This window comes from Panthera uncia, unplaced genomic scaffold (assembly GCF_023721935.1).
Source record: "Panthera uncia isolate 11264 unplaced genomic scaffold, Puncia_PCG_1.0 HiC_scaffold_288, whole genome shotgun sequence".
NCBI classification, from domain to species: domain Eukaryota; kingdom Metazoa; phylum Chordata; class Mammalia; order Carnivora; family Felidae; genus Panthera; species Panthera uncia.
The window spans coordinates 1,065-23,132 of record NW_026059416.1 but is presented as its reverse complement, the minus strand read 5'-3'; the positions used below and the strand labels follow the sequence as shown (position 1 = coordinate 23,132).

General features: G+C 36.2%; 1 protein-coding gene across 1 annotated transcript in view; it reads right to left on the bottom strand.

Annotated features, from left to right (window-relative positions):
• The window catches only part of LOC125917905 (cilia- and flagella-associated protein 47-like), a gene marked incomplete at its 3' end in the record, with an annotated part of 51,085 nt that extends 29,567 nt beyond the window's left edge, over nucleotides 1-21,518 (bottom strand). Inside the window, exons 1-2 of the mRNA XM_049623987.1 lie at nucleotides 21,304-21,518; nucleotides 14,592-14,766 (exon numbers count right to left, since the gene is read on the bottom strand). Of these exons, the coding sequence (XP_049479944.1) occupies nucleotides 14,592-14,766; nucleotides 21,304-21,402 (274 nt within the window). The remainder of the gene's footprint in view (nucleotides 1-14,591; nucleotides 14,767-21,303) is intronic.
• Between the last annotated feature and the right edge of the window lie 550 nt (nucleotides 21,519-22,068).

Genomic DNA, 22,068 nt, shown 5'->3' with positions numbered 1-22,068 from the left:
CTGGGTGGCTCAAGTTGGTTAAGCATTCGACTCTTGATTTTGGCTCAGGTCACAATCTCATGGGTTTGTGGTATTGAGCCCCGTGATGGGCTCTGCGCTGACAGTGTGGAACCTGCTTGGCATTCTCTTTCTTCCTCTCTCCCACTCGCTTGCTCTCTCTCTCAAAATAAATAAATACAACTTTAAGAAATAAATAAATAAAATCTCTCTTTCTTCAGAGAAAGATAAATATGAGATGATCTCACTTATATGTGGAATATAAAAAACAAAACAAGTAATCGAACAAACAAAAAAACCAGAAAGAGACCCACAAATACCCAGAACCAACTGATGGTTGCCTGAGGGAAGAGAGTGGGGGGATGGGCAAAATGGGCGGAGAGGAGTGGGAAGATCTAGGCTTCCAGTCGCGGAATGAATAAGTCATGGGTATGGAAGGTACAGCGCAGGGAACCATTAATGATATTGTAATTGTGTTGTATGGTGGCGGAAGCTCCACTTGTGGTAAGCACAGACCTATAGCATAACACAGAGACTTGTCCAATCACTGTTATACACCTAAAAATAATGTTAACATCGTGCATCAGGTGTACTTCAATCAATCAGTGTAAAATCTCTTTTTCTGACAAAAACCAAGGTTGTTGGCTAGAAATAAAATTTTTAAAAATGACATTTCTAAAGGGGAGTTTATACAAAAGGGAGACACTCAATGTTCTAATCAGGTTATAACCACCCACAAGTGGGACAAAGAAAATAAATGAAAACATACCCTGAAATGGAAAGAGATAGGAGTGAACAGTCTCAGCAGCTCGGTCATTTGTCCATTCCAGAGGCAGCTTGGGCCAAGGCCAGATTATAAGAGCACATGACCCAGTTTTCTGACTCAGCCAAGGAATCTGTGAGCAGGGTTATGAACTAAGGACAATACTTTGATCAACAGGACTGATCCCTGCACCCACTAGTGTGATTAGGGAAGAGGAGCAAAAGGTTCAGTTACTGTTCATGAACACATTCTCCAAAGGTGATGCCTTTCAATGACTCAGATTATGATAAAACATATTACAGAAAGCAGGATAATCAATAAAATATAAATATCAATGGTTAGACCTTGAAATGTGTACATAGGGTTATTAATAGGTTTACCTTTTAAGTACCCGGTCACCTGCTGACCACTAAAACTTCCATCATTTCTTCTCTCACTCCATCTTCGGATTCCCCCCCTCCCCCCCCGCCTTTTCCTAATGTTAGATCCCAGCTATGTTTCTATAGGAAGTCAGACAGTTAGGTGCAACTGGGCAGTCCTCCACATCCCAGAGTTGGTGAGGAGGCACCTCTCGGAGAAAAGACAAGATGATTATTTCCCTCCACAAGAAGGTGATCACACCATAATACTTATTAAAACACCAAAGAGAAAGATCAAAATGTTTTAAGTATAAAGGACAAAATGAAAATTCTCTCAGATTCTATGCTTAAAGGTAAAATAAAGAAACTTAGTAAATGTAGGAATGGTAAATAATCATAGACGTAATGCCAAAAAGAGACTGACTTCAAATACCTTCATTATGTTTTATTACATATATGTGTGATATTACAATGGAATGTGCCACTAGTTAGCATTTGTTGCGTTCAAATGAGTACTACAGTTGCCCACAAACTTAAGAACAAAATTCTATTTCAGACACTATTTTTCCACTGACTTTTATTTTTAAAAAATGAAGTTTTATACTCTATTCACACACACACAAACACACACACAGATATAGCAGCGACAAGCAAACACATAAGATTTTCTAAATTATGTACATACACTTAACTAACTACTTTCACGATTTCTGAATTTCACTATTCTAAAGTTCGATGTATTAAATTTAATACACCTTCATTAAAATCCCTTCTGGACCCCCATGCATGAAAATAGAAAATAAATTCATAAAACAAAGCTGTACCTTCATTTTGTTTTTCTGAAAAATAAGAAAAAGTGGCTATTATACCAGAACCTTCAAATATTAGAATAAAAATTGATCAACCAAGGAGATAAGGCCATGTAATTATTTTCAATCAGATAACATGTGTATAGAAACAACTGATTTAAAATAGAAATGGCTGAAAGTTATAAGCAGACAATTATAGCAGTTATAGAGCAGACAATAATACACATTTAATATGTCAATCTAGTCACTAACAATTTGTATATCATTTGAAACTGAAAACCAGAGGTTGGGCCTTTTTTATTCAAACAATAAAAGTCAAAGGTTGGGTTAAGTTCTCATATGGCTAGTCATATTTCTTGATGCCGCGACCAGTGTCAGTACATCTAACTAGTTAGTTATCCAAAGAAGTAATACCCTGAGTCACAAGATAGACTGAAAGAATGAGCCATAGAAGAGTGACAACCTATAATGAAAATGTCACTCAAAGCATACCCCAATGATGGCAAACACTAGGGACGATTATCTACATCAAATTTCTAAAAGACTAGGATCTTTTCTATTGTGTTCACTGCTATATCTTGGGTACCTTAACACTGCTTATACACAGTAGGTTCTCAATAATAAGTATTTGTTGACTAAAGTATCCCATAATCTAGCTTCTTTGTTCAAAGAGTGAATTATGCCACTATCGACTTGATTCTAGCTGAAGTGCTTACCCTCTGTGTGTTTCAATTTTCTCACCTATAAAATGTGGAAGTTGGGCTAAATCAGGAGCTTTCAAATTGTATTCATCAGAACCCCAGCCTTCTGAGAATGTGCTTCATGAACCACTGCTGGGGATACAATAATAGGTGGGAAGAGGGCAAACAGACTTAGTTCTGAAGCATCTTCTCTGATTTTGAACAGAGAAGCTTTCCATTTACCTAATTTATATATTGGGTGTTTCAGAGCCCAGAGTGCTGACCATTACACCATGGGACCTATATTGGGTGTTTTATAATATTTCAACCTCCCTCCCAAAACAACTATTGTTACTGTGAATATACTCTTAAACAATCAGTGCATCAAGAAAAACATGTGGGGAAATTAGGAAATACTTTCAGATTAATGAAAATGAAGATAAAAACACAAAAACTTATAGGATTCAACTAACCTAGTAATTTATAGCTGTAAATCCCTATAAGGAATTTTAAACTATAAATGCCTATAATAAAGAAGAAGAGAGATCTGAAATCAAAAACCTAAACTTTCACTTTAAGACAGAGAAAAAAGAAGAGGTACCTAAACTGAAAGTAGAATGAAAAAAATAAAGATTGAAAGAGAAATTAATGAAATAGAGAAAACAACAGAAAGAAATCTCGGAAACCAAAAGCTAGTTCTTTGAAAAGATCCACAAAATTGACAAACATTTAGCTCAATGGACCAAGAGAAAAAGAAAATATTCAAATTACTGGAATAAACTAGGAGCATTACTTCTGCCTTATAGAAACAAAATGGAATGTAAGAGAATGGTATAAACAATTGTATGGCAAAATTTACATAATTTAAATGACACAAACCATGGAAACTGATTGAAAAAAGAAAGAGACATTCTAAATAGATCTATATAAGGCACCTGGGTGGCTCAGTTGGCTAAGTGGTTAAGCGTCTGACTTCAGCTCAGATCATGATCTCCTGGTTTGTGAGTTCCAGCCCTGTATCAGGCTCTATGCTGACAGCTCAGGGCCTGGAGCCTGCTTCAGACTCTGTGTCTCCCTTCTCTCTCTGCCCCTGCTCACACACTCTATCTCTCTCTTTCTCTCTCTCTCTCTCAAAAAATAAACATTAAATTTTTTTTTTAAAAAATACATCTATATAACAAGTAAACATATTGAATCAGTAACTAAAAATCCCCCAACAAAGAAAAGCCCATGACCAGATGACTTTACTGGAGAAATATACCAAACACTTAAAGAATCAACACCAATCCCTCTGAAATGCTTCCAAAAGAAATAAGAGGAAGGAACACTTCCTAACTCTTTCCATAAGGCCAGTATTATTGCACAGACATTATAATAAAAACTGTAGACCAAAATTTCTTATGAATATAAAAACAAAATTAAATAGAATTCAGCAACATATAGAAGAATTATCAGCATTACTGTCTTAATGTGTTTGGGATGGTATAACAAGATAGCATAGACTACGTGGCTCATAAACAACACATTTATCACAATTCTGCAGACTCAAAGTCCAAGAATGAGGTATCAGCAGTCGGGTGAGGATGTTCTTCTGGGTTTCAGATTTCTCTTTGTATCCTCCCATAAGAGATAGGGTGAACTAGCACCCTGGGGCATCTTTTATGAGGATATTAATCCCATTTATGAGGGCTGTGTCCTCATGACCTAATCACCTTCTAAAGGCCATACTTCCTAATAGTATCACCTTGGCCATTAGGTTTTCAACATATGAATTCTGAAGGACCAAAAACATTCAGATCATGGCAATTACCAAATGGGATTTATCACAGGGATGCAAGATTTGTTTAACATCCAAAAATCAATGATATGCTTTATCAATAGAACAAAAGAATATAAAAAAATAAATAAAAAACCTACATGCTCATCTCAATTATGCAAAAAGTAATTTAGAAAAATACAATACACTTCCGTGAGAAAAACACTCAACAAACTAGGAAGAGATGGGTGGTTCCTCAACCTCATAGAGGGTATCTATGAGCTACCTACAACTATCATGATACTTAATGATTAAACACTGGATTCTTTGTCCATAAATTCAGGAAGAAGACAAGAATGTGCCCTCTTATCACTTCTATTTAACATTGTAGTTGAAGTATTGACTGGATAAATTAGGTAAGAAAAAGAGATAAAAACAATCCATTTCAGAAGGGAAGATATAAGATGATCTCTATATGCATATAACATGATACTGTAGACAGAAAATCCTAAGGAAACCAGTAAAACATATTAGAATTAAAAAATCAATTCATCAAGGTCACATGATATAATTTTAATATACAACATCAATTATATTTCTATACATTTGCAATGAATAATCTAAAAATGAAATTAAGAAAACAATTCCATTTGTAATATCATGAAAAAGGATAAAATACTTAGGAATATATTTAACAAAAAAGTACAAAACTTATACTCTTAAAACTACAAAACACTGTTGTTGAAAGATATTAAGGGATATCTAAAGAAATGGAAAAATACTGCATGGTCATGAATCACAAGACTTAATATTGTTAAAATGACAATCTTCTCCAAATTGATTTATATATTCAATGCAATACCTATCAGGTGGCCAGTTGGCTTGCTTGCAGAAACTGACAAACTGATTCTAAAATCCATATGAAATTGTGAGAATACCAGAACAGCCAAACAATTTGGCTAAAAAAGGACAATGTAGTAGGACACACACTTTCTGATTTCAAAACTTACTACAAAGCAAAAGTAATCAGAAAAGTGTGGTACTGGCATAAGGAAAGGCATATAGATCTATGGATATAATAGAGAATCCAGAAATAAACCATGTATTTATGGTCAACTGGTTTTCAACAAGGGTATCAAGATAATTCAATGCAGAAAGAATGGTTGTTTCAACAAATGGTTCCAAGACCACTGGGACAGCCACATTCAAAAGAATGAAGTTAGACCCTTACCTCAAACAATATACAAATATTAACCCAAAATGGATGAAAGACCTAAATGTAAGGACTAAAGCTGTAAGATTCTTAGAAGAAAATAGAGCTAAATCTTCATGACTTCAAATTTGGCAATGGATTCTGAAATATGACATCAAAAACAAGAGCAACAAGATCAACAACAAAAATAAATTACACTCCATTACAATTAACAACTATGCTTCAGAGAATATTATCAAGAGTGGAAAGACAACCCACAGAATGGAAGAAACTATTTGCAAAACCTATATCTGATAAAGTATTGTATCTAGAATATAGATGGAACACTTGCAAATCAATAAGAAAAAGACAGCTTAAAAATGGGTAAAAGTTCTGAATAGACATTTATGCAAATGATATGTAAGTAGCCAATAAGGACATGGAAAGAAACTCAACATCCTGAGGCACCTGATTTGCAGGGAAATGCAAATCAAAACCACAATAGACACCATTTCTACCCACTAGGATCACTGAAATTAAAAAGTCAGATAACAAGTGTTGTTGATAATGTGGAGACAATGGAAACCTCACACACTGCTAGGGAAATATAAAATGGTATGGCCACTTTGGAAAACAGTCTGGCAGTTCCTCAAATGTTTAAACATGGTTACCATGTGACCCAACAGTTCCACTTACAGATATATATATAAACACACCCAGGAAAAACAGAAACATATGTTCAGCCCAAAAAATGTTTATAGCAGCATTATTCATACTAGGCAAAAGGTAGAAGCAACCCGAACATTCATCAACTGATGAATGGATAACCCAAATGTGTTATAGTCATACAATGGAGTATTATTTGGCCAATGAAAGGCCAATGAAATTAAGAAAACAATCCATTTGTAATATCATGAAAAAGGATAAAATACTTAGGAATATATTTAACAAAAAAGTACAAAACTTATACTCTTAAAACTACAAAACACTGTTGTTGAAAGATATTAAGGGATATCTAAAGAAATGGAAAAATACTGCATGGTCATGAACGTGGGTGAACTAGGAAAACATTATGCTAGGTAGAAGAAGCTAATCATAAAATGCCATATATTACATGATGTCCTTTATATGAAATCTCCAGAAGAGGCAAATCCATGTAGAGACAAAGATTAATGATTAATTAGGACTGAGGGGTAGGGTGGATGATAAAGAGTTGATAGCTAAAGGGTAATGAGTTTCTTTTTGAGGTGATATAAATGTTTTAAAATTGACTGGGGTAATGGTTACATGTATTTAGGCATATATTGGAAACCACTGATTTATACACTTCAAATTGGTGAACTGCATGATATATGAATATCTCAATAAAGTTATTACAAATGAAATACATTAATAGAAGAATAAAATTTAAGATGAGTATAGGTAAATATCCTTTTATTTTTCACTTGATGTAAATTCAAATGTATATAAAGTATTTACATAACAGGTATTGCCTTTTATGATTATGATTACAAGTCTTCTCAGAAGGTAGGCTATAACGTAAACTATTACATTTATAATTTTTTTAATGTTTATTTATTTTTTATTTTATATTTTATTATTTATTTATTTATTTATCTGATTATTTATTTATTTATATTTTATTTTTTTATTTATATTTTATATATTTATTTTATATTTTATTTTTATTTATTTTTATTTTAATGTTTATTATTTTTGAGACAATGCGAGAGACAGAGTGCAAGCAGCAGAGGGGCAGAGAGAGGGAGACACAGAATCCGAAGTAGGCTCTAGGCTCTGAGCTGTCAGCCCTGAGCCCGACGTGGGGCTCGAACTCACAAACCGCGAGATCATGACCTGAGCCGAACGCCCAACCGACTGAGCCACTCAGGCGCCCCTACATTTGTAATTAGATATTAAACCTAAAGATTGTAGATAGAATATATGGTTTTTGTTCTTAGGAGATTTTGATCTTAGGAGATTTAAATGTAGTATGTGGATCACTGATTGCCTTTTGGAATTTAATAACATTCTTTTATAGACTGTAATTGGACTTGATGGCTTACAAATGTGGCAATCCTATATGAAATATGCATTTGAATTATATTTCTAAGTGAATTAAAGACATTCTATTTCAAAAGTCCTGTGCAAATTTAAAAAGTTTTTACCAAAAACAATGTAATAAATATATCACCACAAATTTAACTATAGCTATTTTGAGAAAAATAGCAACAATTTTTAGTGCAACAATTTTTCAGTCTTATTTTCATACTGAAGGATAATTTGGCTATTACAATAATGTATTTAATCCTTATAAAATGGATAGAACTACATATAATGTAAGTTATTAATAATAAATTTCTAGTACAGTTTATAATCACATTACATATTAAATAGCTGTCACGGAAGGATTTAGTGAGTACCTGTCACCTATTAGATCACTAGTTATTAGTAAGTATTAAAGAATTAAGAAAATTGGAATCAAATGGGAGAAGGTATAGACAGAGAACAGTGTTCCTAAAATATGCACTAATATACCTGCCATATATCCCTTGAGAGACAACAAGAAATTGAGTCAAAATAAAATACTAGAAGCTGAAGAGGTAACCGTGGAAATGAGAGTTTTGAGCTCTGTGTAAGTGATCAGCAAAACCAGCCTAGAGCCTATTTTTCATGGGTGGCACAATACACATAGGACCCTCTATACTGGGGAGGTAAGTGCTCCTGGATCCACTGGAGATTTCCTGTTTACCTCTACCCATTTAGGGTCCTCCCGCCCATATATTTCAATATACCCAGAATCACAGGTAGATGAGATTTTAAATCAAGATCTACAACCAGGCAAAAGTCTAGGCTTTATGAGGCCTGAGGCTTTGAAAATTTAGGGACCTTCTAGAAGAGAAAGAATGCAAAATTGCAAATATAAAACTAGGTACAGGGACTAACAAGTGGGGTCAAAAAAGGAAGAGTAGTAAAATTTATGTGTCTTTGGAATCATAGTAAATCTGCCTCTGAAATCACTAAATGTTTCAGTAATATTTTGTGGTCAGATTTAATAGTTCTGGTGCCTAGAGGTGAAGTACTTTAAGGGTGACAAGACTAGAATATAATGAATGGCCGCATTTATTAGGTATATCATATAGCACTTGAATTCTTCACATATGTCATCTCATTAAATCTGCATCTCATCGAGAAGAGATAGATGTGATTACTTTTTCCATTTGTGAAGTACTGATGAATACCTGAGTCATGAACAGTGGGAGTAAAGAAGGAAAGAAGAGAAGGAAATAAATTGCAAAAACTGAGAACTAAAAGATAAATTGCAGTATGACCTCAAAAAAGAGAAGCATCAAGCAGATAGCCAGATTTCTAATATAAAACACAGGGTGGATATATGTCCCATCATATGAAAAGATGAAGATTATATGATAAGGAACAAACTCAATGGAGAATAATAATACATTCATTTTGAATCTGAGGGACAAATCTCTCTATTTGTATATATATTTGCATACATATATCTAGGTAGGCATGTCATATGCTTCTGAATATCTGAGTTGAAAACAGAAGGAAAAGGATAGGAATAGAGATAAATTTTAGTGATGTTAATGGTAGTTTTAACTATGGGAGTGTACCAAATCCCTTACAGGATACATTAAAAGTAACAATAGCCCCAATAGAACAAGTAGGACCTTGAAGACTCCCATATTGATGGAGTAAACAGAAGAACCCACAAAAAGACTAAGCAGAAATCTTGTCAAGGGGATGGAGAAGAAATGCTGGGAACAAGGTTAAAGACTTATGTCAAATGTCTAGACTTCTGAGTACATGCCTAATCATCCAGGTTAAATGTAATAGAGATACAGTAAAATGTAGACTGAGAATGGTCCATTGGCTTTGGTAATTAGAAAGCAACTGCCCATTTTACTACAGTGGTAGAGCAAAAGCCAGATTTGAGAGGTTGAGAACTACTCATGCAAGAATACAAACTGCATGTATGGATAAAGGACCTGAATGTGAGACAGGAAACCATCAAAACCCTAGAGGAGAAAGCAGGAAAAGACCTCTCTGACCTCAGCCGTAGCAATCTCTTACTCGACACATCCCCAAAGGCAAGGGAATTAAAAGCAAAAATGAATTACTGGGACCTTATGAAGATAAAAAGCTTCTGCACAGCAAAGGAAACAACCAACAAAACTAAAAGGCAACCAACGGAATGGGAAAAGATATTTGCAAATGACATATCGGACAAAGGGCTAGTATCCAAAATCTATAAAGAGCTCACCAAACTCCACACCCGAAAAACAAATAACCCAGTGAAAAAATGGGCAGAAAACATGAATAGACACTTCTCTAAAGAAGACATCTGGATGGCCAACAGGCACATGAAAAGATGCTCAACGTTGCTCCTCATCAGGGAAATACAAATCAAAACCACACTCAGATATCACCTCACGCCAGTCAGAGTGGCCAAAATGAACAAATCGGAGACTATAGATGCTGGAGAGGATGTGGAGAAACGGGAACCCTCTTGCACTGTTGGTGGGAATGCAAATTGGTGCAGCCGCTCTGGAAAGCAGTGTGGAGGTTCCTCACAAAATTAAAAATAGACCTACCCTATGACCCAGCAATAGCACTGCTAGGAATTTACCCAAGGGATACAGGAGTACTGATGCATGGGGCACTTGTACCCCAATGTTTATAGCAGCACTCTCAACAATAGCCAAATTATGGAAAGAGCCTAAATGTCCATCAACAGATGAATGGATAAAGAAATTGTGGTTTATATACACAATGGAATACTATGTGGCAATGAGAAAGAATGAAATATGGCCTTTTGTAGCAACGTGGATGGAACTGGAGAGTGTGATGCTAAGTGAAATAAGCCATACAGAGAAAGACAGATACCATATGGTTTCACTCTTATGTGGATCGAGAAACTTAACAGAAACCCATGGGGGAGGGGAAGGAAAAAAAAAAAAAAAAGAGGTTAGAGTGGGAGAGAGCCAAAGCATAAGAGACTGTTAAAAACTGAGAACAAACTGAGGGTTGATGGGGGGTGGGAGGGAGGGGAGGGTGGGGGATGGGTATTGAGGAGAGCACCTTTTGGGATGAGCACTGTGTGTTGTATGGAAACCAATTTGACAATAAATTTCATATATTGGAAAAAAAAATAAACGCAGGATAGCTTTACTACTCAATCATTTTCTTTAAAAAAAAAAAAAGAATACAAACTGAAAATACAGATCACTCTACTGAAAAGTATGTTTGTCATGGGAAAAGTATGAATTTCTTTAGTTTCTGAAGCGTGAGAAGGTTTGAGGGTCAAAAGTGAAGGAACTGCTCTCAAAGAAGGAGGAGCTGTGATAAAGGATGGAGAAGAGCCCAAGAGCAGGTTATCTGGGATAAGACAAAGGTCTTGCTACACACAGCAAGGTTGATAGAGTAGAATCCTACTATTTAGAGACTGAGGGGGATGGGCTAAGGGGGTTAAGGAAGAGTATGTGGTCATGTAGCCCTTTCTGCTCTAAGACAGAGGTGACAAAGTCATTTGCCCAGTGAAGGTTGGAGATGGATAAGGACTGGAGAAAAGAGGATGTTTGAGAAGACTAAAAACTGTGTGGAAAGACTGTTGTGAGCCATGCTAGAGTCCTTGGGTATGCAAGTAGAAGGATCAATGCCTAGACAGAAATATCTATTGGGAGGATTAAATGAGAAAAACTATGAAACGAACTGTCACAGTGCTTTGCATATTGTTGGTGCTCAACAAATACTAGACCTAGACCTACTCCAGTCTACCAACACAAAAGTGTCACAGGATCTCTGAGACCTATGAAGTGGGACAACACATGATGTTCCTTCCATGGGAAAATGTTGTCATATATGTACATCTGTAGAGATGGATTCACCCACTTATATGCATATGCACTTTCTCTACAGCTTTCTTTCATTCCGTTGAAAGCATTATAATGTTAAATGGTAGGATGGGAAAAATAATACCTTTCTAAATGATGGAGCTAAAATAAATATGGATTTAAGTAGATTATTTTAAATAATTTCAGTAATAGCTATTATTAATCGGAAATATGGACTTTTCATTAGGAATTTCAAAAAGGTAAAAACTGATAGGAAACATTGATATGAATGGGTTGAAGACAGCCACTTTTAATACCTCAAAACTAGTTCCAGGGGGTGCCTGGGTGGGCTCAGTCAGTTAAGCGGCCAACTTCAGCTCATGTCGCAATCTCGCAGTTCGTGAGTTCAAGCCCTACATCAGGCTCTGTGCTGACAGCACGGAGCCTGCAGCCTGCTTTGGATTCTGTGTCTCCCTCTCTGTCTGACACTCCCCCTGCACATACTCTGTTTCTCTCTCTTTCTCAAAAAAAACATAAAACATTAAAAAAAAAACCTCGTTCCTTTTGATGACTTTAGAACTTTAAGAGATTATAAAAAGGACCCTACTTGTACCTCTTTCCTGCAATTAGCAGGGACACTGGGCTATTGCTACTTCTCCAGATAAATGCTTGTCATTTCCTTCTTTCTCCATGCCACCCATAAAAAACAAGATTTAGGGGTGCCTGGCTGGTTCAGTCTGTAGAGCATGTGACTCTTGATCTCAGGGTTGTGAGTTCAAGCCCCATGTTGGGTGCAGAGATTACTTAAAAAAATAAAATATTTTTAAAAACAAGATGTGTTTCTATATTACTGTATTTATTACTAGGAATTTTATGGTTTGTTTTCTTCAAAGTGGCTTATATCCCAAAGATTAGCTTTTTATATGCTTAACTCTACTATTCTTTGTCCCAAATTCTAATAGAATGTTATTTATTAAACTTAAAAAACATCTGTTTTTTCCTTTTCATTAATCAAGTCCACTGCTTAACAATAGAATGTACACTGTTCAGGCTATGTATTTTATTCAATCTGCTACTAACCTGAGTTAGAATATTCTGTTTTTGTAAACTTAATTTATTTAAATGTATGCTGAAGGATGCTGAAACAGAAACCTGCGCTACAAGCTCTACAAAGCAAACTGCCTAGAAAATCAAGTTAGACAGGAACCACAATATGCAAATCACATTTTTAAACTTTTCTGCATGATCTTTTAAAAAATTTACAGTTCTATTTTTCTTAATTCTCACAATATCTTCTTACTCAAATACGCAGTTAACAATTATATGAGAGAAAAATATTAGCCTTTGAAAATTATCTAAGTGAAAGATTTTTAAATATAGATAACTTCATACTTATTTATAATTAAAGAGCATTTTAATATGCCAAATTTCATCATTTTTCCCAAAGGAATTGATGCTCAACAGTGTTGAGTGAATGGCTGAATAAGTGAATTGTTTGGGCTGGGAATCCTAGCTGGGCTTATAATACACAGTTTTATCCAGTTATCTCAAAGGGGTAAAAAATTATCCTAATAAATTCTCCACTTAAAAATTTAATAGCACAGGGGCACCTGGGTGGCTCATTTGGTTAAGCGTCTGATTCTTGATTTCAGTTCAGGTCATGATCTCAAGGTTAGTGAGTTCGAGATCCACATCAGGCTCTGCACTGACAACACAGAGCGTGCTTGGGATTCTCGCTCTCTACCTCTCTCTCTCTCTCTCTCTCTCTCTCTCTAAAAATAAATGAGCACTTAAAAATATTTAATAGTACATTGAAAAGATTAAAAAGACAAAAATTTCACTTAAGAGCTGTCACCAGCTTGACAGCTAATAAGTCAAACATGCCCTCACAGTTATTGCATAAACTCAAGCTTTTCGGTTTATTTTTTATTATTTTGAATGTTTAGACAGGGCACATACTCTCCAGTCTATGGTAGGCTCCATCATCCCTCTTGTCTGAGACAAGACCTAATTAATAAATCCTTGTTATCTGCTTGGCCACTTAGCATTTGAATCTGGGATCTTAGATCTCCTAGGAAGGCAAAATGAACAGATGATCTTGTGACGTTATGATGTGTAACCACCTTTTGGATTTAGAAACATTTTATAGTTAACACAAAGCCACAGGAGGGGTGCCTGGGTGGCTCAGTTGTTTAAGTGTCTGACTTTGGCTCAGGTCATGATCTCATGGTTCGTGGGTTCGAGCCCCGCATTGGGCTCTGCACTGACAGTGAGGAGCCTACTTGGGATTCTCTCTCTCTCTCTCTCTCTCTCTCTCTCTCTCTCTCTCTCTGCCCCTGCCCCATCTGCGTGCACTCTCTCTCTCTAAATAAATAAGTAAACTTTAAAAAAAAGCCACAGGAAAAGAAAAAAGGAAAATTTAACAAAACCTAAGTAAGTTAGCAACAATATAAAGTAGAATCCATGACACTGGAGTTATGATACATTGTAGGAATAGCCCTAGTAAAGAAATTATAATCCTATTATTATCTACCAGCTTGGAAAGAAGTGAAAAGAAACCTAATTTTGGATAGTTTAAGTTGCTTAGTCACACTGTTTACATCTTATTGCTTGTATTTAATAATGTAAATTTATTAATAGTCTATTAAATCTGGGTTGGTCCTTCATAATTAGAATAACAGAATAAAAGGGGATCAGGAGACCAAGAGTAAGTATTCAACTACTAAAGGTCCTAGTCCAGATCAAAGATAAATTACTCATAAATAACACCTGTTCTCCTCTGATATGCCTTTGCCACCAATATCTCTCCTATTCTTAAAAGCTAACCTGAGCCTTGACTCCAGCACAACTGCTACAACCTAGTACACTGTCAAAGCAAGAGCTCACCTTTCTCCAAGTGTACTTACTATCTGTATCGGACAACCACTCCTTAACAAAGAGTAACAACAGGTCTACAAATTTCAGTATCAGCAATTTAGCACTTAAATTCAGTACATAACTTAGATTACTGTATTAGAGTATGTTGGTTATAATGCAAAATATTCAATAACATATATATACAATGAACCATCTCTTCAATTATATTATGAACATCCTATTAGTAGAGATAATCTCTAAATTTTAGTCTTTCACAGCTCCTGGGACAGAACAAAATATTGCAGTCCCCATGGTACTGATTACCTGTTTTATTTGCAGGTTGAATTCCTTGAGGCTGAGTCAATTTAGTTTGAGTTTCCGGAATCTGAGGAATGTAGATTTTCTTGGGGATATCAAAATATTCTGGAAGGCTCAGTTCTGCTGTGTATGAAATGGACTTAGGCTTCTTCAACTTTGAGGTAGTAAAGAGAGCACAAGTCTGCAAATAAACAATCATTGGAATGTAATTCTCTTAGCCTTTACCTCCAAAACACACACAAAAAAGCATTTTATACTTAGACCCCTTATTTGTGAAAAAAATCCACCAACGGATTAATTAGTTCATTTCTTTAGACACAGTATTATTTAAATGGTGGAAGAGAACACTAACATGTTTTATACAATCAATGGAATTATCCTTTATTAAGACATGCTCAATGCCCCTTGCTGTAATCCTTTCCGTATTGAATTCGTTGCTACAGGGAAAAACCAATTCCACTGGTGAATGGCATTGAAAAAGTACTTTCTTCCTTGAGTTGATCCCTGTGCTGCTTAAAATCTAACCCATCAGTTCTAGTTCTTATGAGAACTACAGTTAGGGGTGCCTGGGTGACTCAGTTGGTTGAGGGTCTGACTCTTGATTCTGGCTCATGGTTGTGAGATCCTGACCCCTGTTGGGCTCCCTGCTGGGTGTGGGGCCTGCTTGGGGTTCTCCCTCTCCCATTCCTTCTGCCCCTCCCCTGCTCATTCTCTCTCTCTCTCTCTCTCAAGAAAAAAAAAAGAAAGAAAAAAAAACATGATCCCCTCTCTTTTGCTAATGACAATTTTGTAAGTATATGTGCATGTACCTATACATATATGTATATTAGGTCCTGCCCCTCCATAGACACCCAAACCCACCTTTTTTTCTTTCTCCCTCTCCCATTCCAAACATACATTTTACACAGGTTTGATATTTTTAGTCCCTTCAGCCACTACTTATATAATGGGGGTGACAACAACTCACCATCATGCATATGATCCTCAAAACACAATCTAGTTCAATACTGTCCTTCCTAAAATGGAACACTGAAGAGAAAGCTGGCTCTCTAGGTGTGAACCAAGCAATGCAAAGCACAGAGGTAGGTGATCATTTATTTTTATTTGGATGCTCTACTGCTAACATAGCACAACCCAATGGTTAGACCAAGCACGCTTAAAGGCAGAGTAACCTGCATTTATAACCCAACTCTAAATAAGTTTGGTCAGGCTATAACCAAAGCCACAAAGCCTTCATTTGTAAAATATGGGCAATAAAAGTACACACTGCCTATCCCTGGTGTGAATATTTAAAATGAAAACAAAATCCAGGTCCTTGGAACATATTTTGAGTACTTAGTAAATGTTCGCTATTAGTAGCATCACTGTCATCATCATTATCATGATCCTGGTCAGAGTATCATTACTCAACAAAAATAAATGTTAGTGCCATCAGCAATCTTCTTCATTCACCGGGTTTGTTATCTATAAACTCCACAGGAATTTTTTTTTTCTACAAAGTGACATTTTTCAATTACTTTATTTTGGAAACTAAAATCACGTCAATTAAAAACCAAATTAATTCATTTACATTTATCATTGTTGGTGTTTGGTTCATTTTTCGAGTCACTGTGAACAAATTATCTATTCACATCAGCAATTAGCTCTTTAATCTAAATGTATATCATCTGCCTTCTATATCTTTAAGTCATTGAGTCATGGTATATTAACATAGACTCTCTTCTTGGCCAAACTCTAGTCAGAGTCCTCCAAGCCCTTTACTCAGTAGGCCTCAACCTTGGCCTACAATAACTGCAGATTTTCAGTACAAATGATTTTTTTCTGCCTATCCCCTTCCCTCCCACATGTGCGTGCACACACACACACACGTAGACTTGAACAAGCACTGACATAGTTTCTAACAATTCAAGGCCATACATAACCCTTGGATGATCCCACTTCCCCTTAAACTGCCTACCTCGGGCACCTGGGTGGCTCAGTTGGTTAAGCGTCCGACTTCGGCTCAGGTCATGATCTCACGGTCCATGAGTTCGAGCCCCGCATTGGGCTCTGTGCTGACAGCTCAGAGCCTGGAGCCCGCTTCAGATTCTGTGTCTCCCTCTCTCTCTGACCCTCCCCTGTTCATGCTCTGTCTCTCTCTGTCTCAAAAATAAATAAACATTAAAAAAATAAAATTAAAAAAAAACACTGCCTACCTGAAGGAGTTCAATGCTGCCACCAGAATATACTGTTTGTTCCAGTCAAAACCTGGTGATAGGTAGATACACCCCGAACCCCCTCTTAGAACAGTTACTTTAAAAAGCTTGCTATTATAAATCCTTTCTTCCTCCTCCACCCATTGCACTGTCTCCATTTTTCTCTCTCCTTTTTGAGATAAGTTTTCTACCACCTAGAACTGTCTTTTCAAGGTCCTCAGAATCAAGGAAACAGTAATCACAGCCAGGTAGGTACCTCATTCTAATTTGTACCACTGTCTCCAGTTATAAAGATCCTAGAAGTTCATTTCTCCTGCAGATAAGCATCAATGAACAAATCCAGATCACAGTGACCAACACCCTCCCACTTATAAATGTCCACTTCCCTGACTCTGCTCATTATTATTAAGTTCCCAGCTTCCTTCGTTAGTTTCTCACCCTCCCTTTAAAACTCTCAGTTTCTTCTGTGCAGATTTAAGTTCAGTTCATGCTGGATCCTTCTCCCTGTTTCAACAGTTAATGAATAAAGTCTCTCCTTACTGCTGTAACTGGTATCTAGCTTTGTTTATCGTTGACAGTATCAATAGGATTACTTCATGATTATAGTGCACTTAAATTATACAAATACAAAAACCATTGCCTTTACCTTTCTGAATTCTCACCAAGCAGATCTTTTAGATTTCCTTTTTTTTTAAATGCTTATTTATTTTGAGACAGAGGGAGAGAAACAGAAAGAGAGAGAGCACACAAGCGGGGAAGGGGCAGAGAGAGAGAGAGAGAGAGAGAGAGAAAGAGAGAGAGAGAGAGAGAAAGAATTCCAAGCAGGCTCCACAGAGCCTGACATGGGGCTCAATCCCATGAAGCATGAGATCATGACCTGAACTGAAATCAAGAGTCAGACACTCAACTGACTGAGCCACCTAGGCACCCAGATTTCCTTTTTTAAACATATTATTAAATTCTAAATTTCAATGATTTTTTTCTACCATTTATCCCAGGGTATATGGCATGGCTTTTAAAACATGAACTTGAGAAAATACAAGGAAACTACCCTGTAAGTTTTCTTTCCAGTGTCTCTGAATATATCATTAGAGTTGATTTAGTAATGACCAATAGAATATGAATTCAATAAACGAATGCTAAGTGGTGAAGTGGCAGAAATTCATGGTCCTGACAAAAGATCCTGTCTCTCACAGTATATAAAGTAGATATATCAATTTGCTATTACTCTATAAATATTTCAAAAATTCAAATTCCACATGGTTCTATACAAAAAAAAATTAGATATGCCACTTTTCTTTGGTAGAAAAGGAATTACATTTATTCAATTAGATTTAGTTCTAAACAGATTTATACCAAGATTGATTTTAGATTTTGTTATGCGGTTATTTTATGCTATAACAGCGCATTCTAGACTTTTATTTCATTAGCCAATTTCATTGACTAATGAAGTGAATATATCATTTGGACACTATACAGGGGAAGGAAAAGAGTAATGGACTGGGGGTAAAAACATGGGTTCATTTCTATTCCGTCACAAATCAGTGGTGTGACCTTAGGTTACCATCTTACTACTTCAGATGCTTGGTTTGCAGGTCTGTAAGAGGTTGGACTATGTGTCTCTGAGTGTCTTGATTCCTTTTCTCAGCTTTAAAATACAACGTCTCTACCATGATCTGGGCTGTAATTGCCATCCTGTCGGTGAGGGCAACATAAGTCTTTTTTTTTTTTTGTTTTTTGTTTATGCCTCAGTCATTTCTTTTTTTGTATTACAAGAGGAACTCTACCTCCTTTATGTTTCTCCATGGGGTCACTGAAATAATTTGCAAAGTGCACATAAAAGCATGTTGGAAAAAAGGTGTGAAACACTATATAAGGAGAGAGTCTTTTTAAAATTAATCTTGTTTACTGTTCCGCTGTAAAAATTATTAGCATTATTATGGTTCAAGAGTGCACTGATAATTGCACTTGAAAAGAACCCTTTATGATTAGATGTGGATGAACAGAATAAGATGCATCTGTGAGTTCCGATTTGCTGCAGCTGGTTTTCTTAAACTGGCACATTCAACCCTTCTCTACTTATTTTGTGCATCTGGTAAGTTTTGGCTGAAATCAAAGATGTGTGATATTCACAGAATTCAAAGAAAATAGTAATCTTCAGGTAAAAAAAAAACTTTTAATTTTTAAATTTAGAGGCTATTTAAAACATTTCAATTTTAATTTTAAAAAAGGCAAGGGTTTTTCATAAATTATCATTATGTTGTTGTTATTTCCAGCAACCAATTGGGAGACGTACACACACACAGATGCCTATCCTGCAAATGTGGTAAGTAGACAAGGGTAAGTACACAAGATGGCTCGGACTGTGAAAAATCAGTCTATGAGGCAACCTGGATAGATATGAAAACCTCAGGTTTAAAACGTTATTTGTTTGTTCAAGCACATATTCAATTCAATTCAACAATGGCAGAGCACGTCTCATGCACACGACAATTAGGGGTAAATAAAAACACAACATAACGATTTTTAGATTTCTAGGAATCCACAATCCTAGAGAAACAGGTAAATATAAAAATATATACTATACAAAACATAATTTGATAAATACAATAATAAACACAAAACGTCTGGATTACAGAGATGACTAAAAGAAGAGGGAGAAAAATAGAAACTATATACATGCATAAATAATAGAAAGGGGATCCACCGACAAAATCCATCTCCCTCCAGCATTTCTCATTTAAATAAAATGTTTTGTTAAGAGGTAAGAATGCTGAAAATAAATTTAAAAGGAAAGAGAGAGTGAGAGAACACACTGTGATAGGGTTAAAATTTGAAATGGCCACATATCAAGCATTTCTGTTGTAATACTGTACTGCAAGTTGAACAAAACCTTCCCAAATTCACTGCTCTTTCACAGAAGTAAGCATGTTGGTATGAGCTAAATAGAGCCAACAGCTTCGTGAATGGAGTCCGTAAATGGGTCAGTCCAGAGGGTGTGAGAACCTCAGGCCTTGATATTTTTGAGCTAATCAGAACTTAAAAGTTCAGGTCAACCCTAAAATACCATCAGTAAATGTTGGAGATCTGTGCTTATGCCGTACTGATTCTAGCATTCTGACAAATAAAAAAAGAAATCCTACAATGCCAAGTATTTTGTTGTAATATATGCAAATGAAGGTAATTCTCAAGCAAGGATGAAAACATTTACCATTTATTCCTTCACTGATGGAAGATTTAGTGACTACCTTTGGCACAGCACACTTTTTGAGGCACTGATGATATGAGAGTTAACTAAACAAATGTCTTTGCACAAATTCCCTTGCTGGAGATAGACAATGAGTAAACAAATAAATATATTACTGTCAGGTGATAAATGCTATCTATAGAGAAAACTGAAGGAAGTGTGGTATTTGGAAAGTGCCTGGTCGATGTAAGCAATACTTTTTAAAAAATACAAAATAATTTTTTAAAAAATACAAGCATAATCTCATAATACAAGCATAATTCTAGCAGGCCTGAAGTAATTGAGGGAAGTAGCCTGTAATGTCTAGGGAAAATAAACCTCAGAAGTGCAGGGGGCATGGGGAGCATGCCTTGGACATTTGAACATCAGCAAGGAGGCCTATGCTGAGGGAGTGACATGAATGAATGGGCTCCAGTAGAGGTGAGATCAGGGAAGAGGCGGGACTGTCCGGGAGGGTCTTGAGGACCATGCTAAGGATGTTGGGTATTATTCTGAATGAGTTGGAGAGCCAACAGAGGAATAGGTGCAGCAGAACAATGTGACCGGGTTTACATTTTAAAGAATCGCTTTGTTGCCTCTGTGGAGGTTCGACTGTACCGAACTCCATTTATAAATAGAGTTCAAGATATAATAACAGATTCCACAGTAACAGTAATAATAACAAGAACAACAATGCCATACATAGAGCACTTTATATAATAGGTAATGTGGTAAGCATTTTACGTGATTATCTCACTTAGCTTCCGTCAATTACCACTATCTTCAGATTAAAAGTACAAAAATTGAAGATTGATGATTTTTAAGGAATCAGCCCACAGTTACACAGGTAGACAGTGTCAGAGTCTGGATTCTCAGCCTGGTAGTCTGACCGCAGGGATGACCCTCTCTGGATGCACAGAATATCCTGGACAACTTGCAGAACATGTTTCTCCCCACCCTGCCTTCCCTTACTTTAAGTTCTTCAGGGCATTCTAATGTGTAGTCAGAACAGAGGACAACTGGGAATGAAGCGATTACACCGCAATGCCTAAAATTACTAGTATGCGAAGTCACCAGTAATCTAGTTATTACTATTAAAATTAGCACTCATGCTAACATTAATAGAACGCTTTGTTTCAGATTTATTTAATGTGGTAAAAAAAAAAAAAAAAGCTACCGAGCCATCCTTCTGGGGAAAACCAGCATTCATCATTTCTCTATGTCAAAATGTTATGATTAACAACTCTGTATATTTTTAAAAGGAGAAAAAAGTGCATCACCTGTCCTCCATTCTCACCTCAATCTTCGTCAGCCCCAGGAGGGCGATGGCCACGCGAACACTACTGCTCTCCAGAGTGCCTGTGATCAACCGTCGCTCATACTCTATATCCGACATCTGCTGCTGTGCTGCAAAAGCCAAGGCCTTCTCCTTGGCTTCATTAGTCAGTGGCAACTTAAGGTCCACATCCAAGACCTGACGGAGCTCACATTTCAAATACAGAACAGGATTGTCCTTACTTAACACTAGGGGAAGCAAAAACATGTAAGGCTTCAATGATCACTTATGCTCTTGACCATGCTATTCAGGATGGACTTGGAAGGCTGGAAATATAAAACTGCAGGTGTGACCTTCATTAGTTAATGAAGAGTAGAGTAACACAGGTAACTCATTTTGAGTAGTCCTAATTCAGTAATTCAAGAGTAAGTCTTCAGGAATCAAAGATATTTTGCTGGTATCTCTAAAAAGAATGCTCAAAAGAACTCAAAGGGTTCTTTCATAGAAATACCAGCATGTTCAAACATGAAGCGATCATTGTGCTATCAGTGATTAGAAGCTAAGGGAAGTAGAAATAAATGTAAAGACATCTGTCAGAGACTGGCAAAAACTGTCTTTTTCTTCCACTAACAACCTTACACTTTAGAATGGAGGGTACAAATTCAGGGTGCAAGTTCAGGTAATATATTACAATATATACAATTTGGGAGTACAGTGATTTCCAAACTATTCAGGAAACTGAAAATTTGGTGAGTAAATACTTCGAATGCCAAATTTCAATATTTA